The 12,002-nt window shown below is 41.1% G+C and overlaps 1 protein-coding gene across 1 annotated transcript; it reads left to right on the top strand.

The window, feature by feature from the left end:
- The first annotated feature begins 1,988 nt into the window (after positions 1-1,988).
- Positions 1,989-11,892, top strand: LOC308080770 (uncharacterized protein). The gene is made up of 5 exons (XM_080422746.1): positions 1,989-2,092; positions 3,591-3,893; positions 7,276-7,506; positions 7,860-7,976; positions 8,476-11,892. The coding sequence occupies exons 1-5, from the start codon at positions 1,993-1,995 to the stop codon at positions 9,516-9,518; spliced, it is 1,794 nt and encodes a 597-aa protein (XP_080278872.1). The 5' UTR covers positions 1,989-1,992; the 3' UTR covers positions 9,519-11,892.
- The last annotated feature ends 110 nt before the right edge of the window (positions 11,893-12,002 follow it).

Here is a 12,002-nt window from a genome sequence, read left to right as displayed (position 1 = left end):
AATAGTCCATTTGGTTACATTTGCACTAGGCAGTCTAGGAACTTGCGTATTTTTATTTTTATCTTTATTTATAATCTCATGAAATTGCATTACAACAATTATAAATGATTAAATAATAATAAATGATTAAAAAAGCTTGGAGCCCCTAACTTCTAAAATCCGCCCCTGCCTGTGACGTCATCCTGGGTAAAAGACCTGTCATCCTTCATCCACCTCTAGGAAAAGAAAAAAAAATATTCACAACTTCCTTGATTTTTTTTTATAACTTAGGACCCTTTTCTTAATTCTCTAACTGCAATTTATACATTTTTGTTTACAAGTCTATTCTTCTCTCCTCAGGGCTGGCGCGTGGGCTGTTGGGCACATGTTGGGGTTTGTTTTGTTGTAGGCCTATTTTGTTTTGTTTTCTGTATGTGTTCCTTGTGTTACATGTCTTGTATTTTAAAATGGGGAAAACTCAATAAAACATTTTGTAAATGTTGCATTTGGCCGGTCAATGTTTTTCTTCCAGTGAAAAAATAACAATGTACTGTTGCTGGATTTGCATAAATACTGTAGACCTATTCTCATGAAATGAGCATCCTCCTAAACATGTCTTGAATTCTCTGTAGCCTATATGTGATGTATATTATCAATTCAAATAAAAGACATTGTATAGATAGAAATCATTAGGATTTGCCTTTTCTTCTTTAGTTGCACCTGCAGGTGGGAGTAGAAAGGACAAGATCAGTTTAACTTTATTACAGAAAGCAGCAACCATCGTTCAAATAAGAAATGCATAGAAAAACACACCCACCCCTCATGCTCCACTCTACCTGTCTGAATGTTATAGATATTACAGTACTACTGTAATAAGTGCAAATCTCCACCAGGAGGAATAGCCTAATCTGGCCTTGTATGAAGTGACATTTCATACAGTCAAGAATGATAGAAACCATACTTGCCTCTATTTCCTTCCTCTGGTGCAGATTGAATGATGTCAGCAGTTGTGGCTGCGGAGTAGAGGAAAAGATCAGTTTCACTTCACATTATTAGTCACGTCATTAGGAAATCAACACCAGCTAATTTGTCATGGCTGTAATGTAACACATACTGGGATTTGTTTGTAGGAAACTTTACTCCAGATTGTTTTGTAAATTTCAAACTTCGTTTGACAATAATTGTCAATTGAAAGTAAAGTTACAATTGTGTCTATTTGCACCAAACTTAACATGGAGGTTCAGAACATCAAATACAAATGTAATCTTGGTTTCATTTGAACAGAGGAAGCCCATTACATTTTAATTACAGCTTGAATAGCTTTCTTTACATTTGTTTCAGGCAATAGGCTACCTGCCAACCCTCCTGGATTCTGCAAGAGACTCCTTTTATTTGACCATTTCTCCTTCCCGACTCCTTTTCCTAAATTTCTCCTTTTCTCCTGTTTTGGGGGATTCCACCCCTTTTGCCTGGCAACCCATGTGTCAAAGGCCCATATAACTATAAGATCTCCCCTCACATACAGTACCATGCTGATGATGCTGCCATGGCCATTCATGTTCATTTGCTTAGTTCCTTGGGTTTTTGATATCCAAATCACCATGGCTGGCAGTATTTGTTGTTTTTTGTTGATAGGTGTGAGTGGTCTGACTTCTCTCTCTCTCTCTCTCTCTCTCTCTCTCTCTCTCTCTCTCTCTCTCTCTCTCTCTCTCTCTCTCTCTCTCATGGCACACACACCCAACAAAACTCTCTTTCTGAGAGAATGGGAATGTTTGTTACTCTACTGTGGCTTTATGTATATTATGTCAGGATAATCTGTATAAGTGATACAGTATAATTGAATGTTTTTCTGTTCTGATAAAAATCCACCAGAATACTGGAAATGATATCTGTTTTTCCTCTGTTAAAAAAAATCTGTGGGGGGGAGCAGACCCCTCCCAATTTGGGGCGTGGCCAGTATAACTTCATCCCCCACAGCAGGTGAATGAAACACTTTCACTTTCACTATGGGCTATGTCACTGTGGTGGTGCAACAACTGTGCAATGGCTAATAGAAGCTTTCCCGTCGTAACAATCATCCTTTTCTCCATCGTTTTTGGAGAAACCGATAATGGTGAGTATCTAGGTTCACAGTGTTTGTTTGTATTATTTTCTAGATATTCACTGTTTGAAACTGTGCGTCAGAAGTAGCTGTAGAATACAACTCTCGTAGACGTATCGTCTACGAGAGTTGAATTCTACAGCTACGTCAGAAGCGTGACAGTCTGTCTGGCGTCATGGCGCTACTTGTTCCTGTTTTTTGAAAATGTTACATTTACAACCAGTACATCTACATAAACGTTCAGATTTCAAATATAAAGTGCTGAACCCCCGGCTGCGGATCTAGCAAGTTAAAGCGCACGGGTCTAAGTACCCGTATCTTCCGTATTGTTCAATAAAATGCTTTTTAATCCGATTGCCGGCCATTTTCTATTTTTACTTTTATTTTGTATAATGTATCAGAGTGCAATACACCTCCCAACTGATAGGGGCGCGTGGTCGAAAGCATTTGGAGAAAATTCGGAGAAAATGGCTGGCGATCGGATTAAAAAGCTTTTTATTGAACAATACGGAAGATAAGGGTACTTAGACCCGTGCGCTTTAACTTGTAAAATCCGTGGCCGTGGGGTCATCACTTTATATTTGAAATTTGAACGTTTATGTAGATGTACTAGTTGTAAATGTACAAGGTACATGGCTGTCATGGTATGACAGTTATGTTTCAGGGTTAGGCTTACAGAGGACAGCGCCCTGGGGTGTCATGTATTCGCCTGAGATTTCATTAGTAAAAGCACTGCAGTGGTTAGCTCTTATTCATAGCCTTGAAGGAGGGGAAATCCTTCAAGGCTATGAATCAGAGCTATGCAGTGGTGTAAAGTAACTAAGTACATTTACTCAAGGACTGTACTTTCCCAAGAGTGATAACACACTTTTGAGGTATATTTTTTTACTTTACTGGAGTATTTATGTTTTCAGTACTTTCACTTCTACTCCACTATACCTCAGAGGCAAATATTGTACTTTTTATTCCATAAATATTTGAAAACTTTAGTTACTAGTTACTTTGTAGATTTTGTGTTTTGTGAGCTTGTAGATCTGCTATTTTCAAAAGATTTTCATGCATTTGAAAACTTGTGAAATGGGACGTTCTGCATAACAAGTACTTTCTACTTCAAGTACATTTTGATACCAATACTTTTGTACTTTTACTCAAGTACATTTAGAATTTTTAATTGACTTTTACTTGTAACAGAGTATTTCTACATTGCAATATTGATACTTTTACTTAAGCAAAAAATGTGAGTACTTTTTCCACCACTGAGTAAAAATCTGAGTTATGGTGAGTCTGAGGAGGCTTCACTTTTGCCAGGTGATACTTTCTCTGCGGGGAGAGTTTCAGCGTCTTCAACGTTTTTCAGGCCAAGGACCCCTTAGCTGAGAGAGAGATGAAGTGTGTGTGTGTGTGTGTGTGTGTGTGTGTGTGTGTGTGTGTGTGTGCGTGCGCTCTACTGCACTTGAATTCCCTGCCAGTCTAGAAGAATGATCCTATAAATAATACATCTTTTGCACAGCTGGGTCCAGCAAACCTCGCTACGTTTCCAGGGGCCAGGATGTTACTCTGAAACCTCTGATGACTGGAACTCCTACAGACATCCTCTGGACTCACAACAAGAACAAGGCCGTGGAGTGGGATGGCAACCCTGCTCAACCCATTTACAAAGAATACAACAAGTTCAGCGGCAAAGTCACTCTCAACAACGCGACAGGAGAGCTCACCATCAGGGGACTGACCACAGACTTAAGCGGCTTGTATGAGATAGAGTATACCATTGATAAGATGCTCCATCACTACAATGAATCGGTGGAAGTGCTTGGTAAGTGCTGAGAACCATTTGTTTATTAGTATTACTAATTTGGCTGGCCACATGGGTGATGGGGTTATAGCTGCAATTTATAACATAACATCCATAACACGGGGGACAGCCGGGGCCCCCTTGCAAGGGCCACAATGCCTACTTTTTTGTTGTTGTTGTAAGGCAGAGGTTCTCTAACTTTTTCGTGTCAAGGAGCCCCAGATTAATATGTATTTTATTTGGCCGTGGACCCCCATCTGAAAATATTTTGTGCCAGGGACCCCCATACGACGTATATTGAGAAAATGTCTCAACAACATTCAAGTTGTTTGAAAATAGCATCTATACAAGCTCACAACGTGTGACGTGTTTTGAGCTTGTAGGGCGGCTATTTTCAAATATCCGATGCATACATAGGGTTAAAGTTGTTCAACTAATTTAGCTGGGGACCCCCTGAAACCGCCTCAAGGACCCCTGTGGGTCCCCGGACCCCACTTTGATAACCACTACTGTAACAGCTAGTTTGAGAAAATTCATTGACTTTGATGCAATACCTCTTTTCAGCCAGTAGGAGTCCTACCTGAATACAGAATAACTATCACTAGAGGAGCAGGTAGTCCAACAACAACACATTTGTGTTAGTTATATCATATATATATATATATATATATATATATATATATATATATATATATATATATATATATATATATATATATATATGATACTGCTATCATATTGGTCAACAGTAATATTTTATACACTAAAACAGTGATGGAGCTTTAAATTCAAGTTTTCAGCTTTAACCCATTCAATCCGGGAATGCATACTGTGTCATTTTAGATTTTTTGCTATAACCATTATGTTATACTTTGGGCTATTTAAAAATAGCAGATCTACAACTCATAGTGCCGCTGCGGCACCCAGTGCCGTGCTACGAGCTTGTAGCACGGCACGGCATACAAAAATAACAAATGTTCCCTTAAAATATATATATATATTCAAAGATTTGCAATGCACACATTTTCATGATTTTTCAAAAATAGATCTAAAAGCTCAATAGCTTGTATATCTGCTATTTTTGAATAGCCCAAAGTATAAAGTAAAGGTAAGTTTTCAGCTTTAAGAAAGTGTTGAGAGAAAATCCACTGTGGATTTCAGTTCCACTTTTCTAACCATCATTTAAGGTTTGCAATTCCCCTAGAATTCCCCTCTCAGTGTATGATTCTTTTGGCTCTGCAGCCAAAAACCTACTAAGCAGGTTTTACAACTGAGCTTCATCTAGACTAGAGACAGATGCTCCGTTTCAAATAAACACATTTAATATGATACACAGGGACCAGGGTTATCATCTGGTAGCCTGTGGAAACATGAAAGTTTAAGTAATACAACTGTAATTAAGTTGAATCGGTTGACCACAAAAATAAGGTGACACAGTGAGATTGGAATCTCACTACCTTTGCCTCTAATAATTTACATTCCTTCCTCCTGCGCTTCCCTCTCTCTCTCTCTCTCTCTCTCTCTCTCTCTCTCTCTCTCTCTCTCTCTCTCTCTCTCTCTCTCTCTCTCTCTCTCATTCCTCTATTCTCCTCCCCTCTTTGTCTTGCATAATGTCTGTCTGTCAAAGGTCAACATTACTGACAGAACAGATACAAGTACTGAGTATCTGTGGAGAGTTCTTTTGACAGTTTATATTCTCCTTTTAGAAGCAAATAACAGGTGGGTAGAGTAGCCATAAACTGAACTCAAGTAAAATGATTTGTACTTTAAGATAATAATGACTCAAGTAGAAGTAAAAGTATTGATACAAATACATACACCCTACTAGTAAACGTACCAATGAAAAGACTACTCAAGTACTGAGTTTCATATGATCAGATCTTTTGTTGTGTATAATGTAAGTTAACTATTGTTTAGTCCACTGGTTCTCAAAGTGGGGTCCGTGGACCCCCAGGGGTTCCAGGGAGTCCCCAGTGAAATTAGTTACTGTAATATAGCATCAAAATCAGTTTAAGCACTTTAACCTTATGTACATTGGCTATTTGAAAATAGCCGATCGACTTTGAAAGAAATGTGAATCATTTTGATATATTCTTGAAACATTCTAACTAAACGAATCTTCTATGGGGGTCCAGGGTACAAAACATTTTCCGATGGGGGTCCGCGGCCAAATCCATATTAATTTGGGGATTGACACATTAACCACTATATATAGTCTGTCCACTCATTCTTCCTGTGTGTGTAACCTCACGACGCCTGCCGGCAGATGTTCTGTGTGCTGTGACTTGCGACGTTTGATTGGTGAAACGGAGTCATGTGACTAAACCAATGCAAATACCAGTCAGCCTCTTTGGCTGAAGTCCATCTGAGAGAATGAAACAAATGTGTATTTAAATAAAAGAAAAGGGCAACAATAAAAGCAACAAGTGGAAAATTTAGAAATGTTACCTTACAATTATTATTTATTTCTGCACAAATATGCTTGACTAAAAGTGAAAACTATGTTGCATAGCATTCCAGCATTTTGTGTCCGGGTAGCTCAGTCGGTAGAGCTCTCGCCTTCAGACCACAAGGTCATGGGTTCGATCCCGGGCACCGCCAACTCAGCGTATGAGTAGCACGGCTTGGGTGCGGTAAGTTGTGCGGTAAGTACTGGGAGCTGAGGATAGGTGTGGCGCTCCACCTCAGCAATCCATCTCCCAGGGGTCTAGCGCATAGTAACGGGGACAGACTCCCGCGTGTTACTCGGCTGATACAGACAATAAGCCATCTCCCGACCTACTTATTACAGCAACTCTTACAAGTACAATGTATTCAATAAGTTACTTAAGTAAATGTAATTGATTACATTTTCTCAGTTACAATTTGTAAATGTTTTTGTGTGCTTTTTTTTGGCTGATTAACATTGGCTGCCAATGTTTTTATTTATTTATCTATCGTTTATCTCATCGTTCTACAAACTAAATTAAAATGTCCATGACTTATTTACCTACCGCACAGTTTTGTTAGATTGAGTAATTTATTCGACAAAATGTAAACAAACTGAAGCAGTTTATGCTCGATGTATGGTCAAAGCTGTGAGTAGACAGCGTGTGTGGAGGGTATGGTCTGCTAACCACATGAACCCTAGCATACATATTCTGGGCATGTCATAATAGGCAAACATTCTGTGAAATGGCAGATCTACAAGCTCACAATGCTTATAGTTACACTTACAGTATGCACGTATACTGTGTAGGGTTTAATATGTTATGTATTTATTTCTAACAATATCGGAGTTGGTCCTGTATACTTACCGTCTGTCTGTCTGTCTGTCTGTCTGTCTGTCTGTCTGTCTGTCTGTCTGTCTGTCTGTCTGTCTGTCTGTCTCTCTCTCTCTCTCTCTCTCTGAATGTTTCTGCAGAGCCGGCATCCAAGCCTGAGATCACGTGTAACCGGTCCAACGACACCACGACAACTCTCCGCTGCTCAGCCCAGGGCAGTCTGCTGCAGTACCGCTGGTCAGGGCCCGGCCTGAGCAAGGAACAGGAAGAGTCTATGATTATTACCACCACAGAGGAGGGCGTGTATACCTGTGAGGTTAAGAACCTAGTCAGTCGGGAACAACGTAACTTTAACACTACTACGGAGTGTGGTAAGAACCGCAAGGATGATTATTATAACATTTGAGTCTGATATAAGACTCTTTCAGCCAGACAGGCTTACGATGAGTGAGCGGGTAGGATTTCATTTTTCTTGCTTGGGACACTTTGTCATAATGAGCCCATTGAAGGAACGGACAGATTCCTGCCAGTAAGACAAAGGACATTTGCGTTAACCATTGTGATCCTGCAACATGTGTTTGCACCAGTCAAGTGGTGATGTGTGTGGACACAGTTGTATGGGCCACACATTTGTGAACAGAATTTTTTTAGATGTGTGCAGATGAATGATGGGAAACAGAGATGAACTCAACACTAAACTCACATCTGTCTTTATCTCCGACAGGAAATCAACCTCCAAACTCCAACGCGCAAACGATTGCTGGTGCGGTCGTAGGCACATTGGTCATATTATTGGCATTGGTCATAGGAGGTGTGTTTTGGTTCAAGTGTTTTAGGAACAGTAAGTATGTTTCCTGTTTGTTTTTGCTTTTTTATTTCCATTGTGAATAAACCATATAGAAATCCAGCCAATAATATGTTCTAAAAGGTGACTTAAGTTCTCAAGAATCCAACTGAATTTATGTTAAATCAACTAGGACTATTTGGGGCTGGCCTATTTGGGGCCATGTATGTTCCATTTATACTGCTATGCAGCACAAATGTTATGCGAAACTCGGACAATCAGTTAAGCTGACATGTCGATTTAGCCAATTAGGGACAAATGTGACGTGACACCAATCCGTGAACCCGGCGGTTTGGGTTGGCAAGTCACACACGTCAAGTTTGAGACCGAACGGTCGAACGCTGTCCGAGTTATACCAGGGACAATTTTTATGTGACACACGCACGCACGCACGCATGCACGCACGCACGCACGCACGCACGCACGCACACACAGGATCGAACAATGAAAAACCTAAATGTTTCTTTATCTATTCTCCATCTATGTACCACCACAGAGAAATCTTCCCGGCCCAGTCCTGATCCTGAAACCATAGCAGAAGATCAGTCCAGTTCACTTGCTGTTAGTGACAAAGGGAAGGTGAACCCGCCTTACACTAGTGAACATGTACCATTGTTACCGAACACGTCCAACGATGACCCACAGACGAAAGACAACGACAATGATGGACAAAAGACACGCGAAGGTAATGGGACACCGTTCTTGTGCCTGGAGAGTGAGACAAGGGACGACACGTCCACATGTGACATGAGGGACGTCCCTCAGAGGTCACCCGTGTCCCCAGGGTCAGCACCCCCACCGAAACCCCCAAGGCTCTCTCTGCACGTGTCCAACAATGATCCAACATCAGAGAACACAATGGTAGGAGAGGAGGGAGAGGGAAGGGCTGAGCAAACTGACGAGGGAAGAGATGACTGCAGGGAAGAAGGAGGGGGTAGTAGGGCCGTGGACGCGGGAGGAGAGGGTGCGGAGGAGGGGGTGATGAGCGAAGAGGGTCAAGTCAAAGAGGATGCGAGGGAGGTTCAAGTTGAGTCCGGTGGAGGCGAGGGTGTAGCGCGGGTTGAAGGGAGTGAACGCCAGAACGGGACGGAGGATGCAGCAGTTGATCAGTGGCCGGCCTCAGAGGACAGCCAGAATGGATCTGTCCCTGTCTCGCCAGGCGCACACACCGCCTGTCCCAGCACGGAGGTGGCAAGTGAGGAGCAGGATAGAGAGGAAGAGGAGAGCAAGGAGGAGGGGAGAGAGGAGGAGGACAGAATGGAGGAGAGAGAGGAGAAGGACAGAGAGGTGTACCATCCTAACTCAGCCAAAACTGAGATTTTGTCAGCATGGCAAACCCCACCAGCAGGTGAAAATTCAGCCCTTCCTGGCTCTGCTTCCACCAACACTACACCTCCTGAGAATTCATCTGGAACACCCGTACGGGGCTCACTTCATAAGCAGGCTGTTTCTCCACGTCAGTCTGGTGACCCGGACACCTCTGAACACGAAGAAACTCTCCAAAGCCGTGATCAGTGTGATGAAACTTCTACAGGCTGACAAATCATGCTTGTTTACATAACAGGGTTTCCTCCCCTTCATGCACACTTCCTAGTCCTAAATCCATGCGGTACTGTGGAACCCAACTGATACTCTGAGGTCTGTATCCCTGCATACAACTACTGACCATTTAGGACCTGCAGATTCCAGGCTTTACAATGGTTGACACTATTATGGTAGAGGATGCATAGACAGAGAATATTGTATTTTGACACTGATTTGCTCTTGTCACAGAACTCTAAGAATAACAAAACACATACAAGTCGTCTTCCTAACCTCTTGGACCTAGACCTCTTTTGAAAAGCTCTTATGCTACACACTAAATCTGTTAAAATGTCTACTATTACCTGTTAACAAGGTGGCTAAGCAAAATACCTTGCAATCAGTTCGTTTTTAAGGTTGACCAAGAACACTTTACATACCTAGGTATCCTTGCTACAACATCATTTTACACAGAGGGACCTGGAACCCTGGTCAAACCTTCCTTTCTCCCTTGTGGGGTGTATTCACTCTGTTAAAATTACTATACAGACTAGTAGGTTTTAATATCTATTTCAGATTATCCTTATATTTTTACCGAAATCACTTTTTTACACAGTTTGAACATTTTTCTAACTTTATGTGGATTAAACCCCCTCACAAACTAAACTAAACAAAAAAAAACCTACTGAGTTCCAAATGGGAGGGTGGGCTAGGTCTGACCAACTTCTCATATTACTACTGGTCAGTTGATATTTCCTTTGCATCCCATTGCATTTTGGGGTTTTGGTTCGGGATAGGTGTAAGAAAAGGTTCAAATGAACCCTAGAAAAAATGGGTAGTGATAAATAATCCACCCTATGTGCATGGACCCCTGGTCCATGCACATAGGGTGGATTATTTTTCAAACAAGCAGAAATTCACATCTATGTAGACTCTACATAGATGGGAATTTCTGCTTGTTTTTGTCCTGAAGTAGAGTCAAGGTGTGCTTGAATATTAATAATACACATTTTAACTGATTCCTTGGATCAGAATTGTATAGAATAATGTGTTGATTTGTCTCTGCATGCTGTTTGCTTCAAATGTTATGCTATTTTCTATTTCTTAAAATGTTCTGGTTCAGGATAGGTATTTATATCCGTTGGACATGTTTCCATTCTAGTACATGTCACGTGGACCCCTCTTTCCATCTAGAGACTAATGTGCATATGGTTTGGGGTAATAATACCTTGGAAAGAGCTGCCAACATTATCAATATCAATAATTGTTTATATATGGGGACGTTTGGTATTTGCTGTGCTGTTGTGTTTTACAGTTTATTTATATTATCCTACAAAGATGACATTAATCCCATGTGCTATTAAACAAAAGCACCTATGGCAGAGCACTGGCCACCTTTACAGGACTTATTAAATTACCACTGGTTGCTTAGGCAGAAACTTCATTGAGGCCATGAATGCCATGGCCACAGTTTGGCCTTCTGCCCCTCAAATTCTGATTACTGTATTTGCCCCGAGGCCACGGTGGCCTTGATACTCTGCCCACACTGCCCCAACCGATTGTACTGTTTTCTCCTCTGACTCTTTCCTGTCAGTTTCAAATGTCTTTTAGCCAGTTCACTTGTGCTTTGTTGCTTTGACTATGCAATCTATTCTTGTTATGGTGGTCTGAAACTGAAGGTTACCCAAAACAAACGTATACGACTACAACGTTGGTCAGACCACCATAACGAGAACAGATTGCATGGTCAAAGCAACAAAGCACAAGTGAACTGGCTATTACACTAGGGCTAGCCTCCAGAGAGCACGTGGGTAAAATCACTTCCAAGAGCTAGGTTTGTCTATAACTCCAGCTCAACATGGTCCATAGAATCAACACTCACAGGGCCCCTGAGTATCTTGTGGATTTATTTTCTAGAAGTGGTGACGTGTGCATGCCCATAATACCAGAGCCAGCATTGCATTGCAGGTCTGCACCTGCCCACGTACAGAAAGAATATGGGTAAATGTAAATGCTCTTTTAGATGCAGTTAATTTGATTCGGAACATGCTACCACTGCCCATAAAGGGCATTATTAGTCATAACTTGTTTAGGAAAAACTTCAAATCATGGCTCCTACCTTCTAGATAGTGTTCGCAGTTGTCTGTTTAATTTATTTCTCTATGCTGTTAATAAGATCTTAGTTGTATAGGTCACAGAGTTGTATAGAGTAGGCATTGGGATCAATGTCTGTTCTTTGTGTTTGTTAGTAGGCCTACTAGACCAAGGACCACATTTTACTTTATTATGTTTTCTTATCATTGATGTATTATTTCAGTGAATGCATTGTATTGCACTTGCATTTTTTATTTTTTTTTACAAACCGTCCAAATAAATCAATCGGTAGCCTACAGTCTTTAAACACTGGCATCTTTTGTTGAGATTCTGAAACCTTAACTCCCCCTCCCCAACTTCGATTCCATTGACTCTTGATTAGTCCAACCCTTTGCTCAGGAGTTTCTA

This window comes from Gymnoscopelus braueri, assembly GCF_963280865.1.
Source record: "Gymnoscopelus braueri genome assembly, chromosome: 24".
NCBI classification, from domain to species: Eukaryota; Metazoa; Chordata; class Actinopteri; order Myctophiformes; family Myctophidae; genus Gymnoscopelus; species Gymnoscopelus braueri.
The sequence above is the reverse complement of the archived record's forward strand: the minus strand, read 5'-3'. Positions and strand labels throughout refer to the sequence as shown.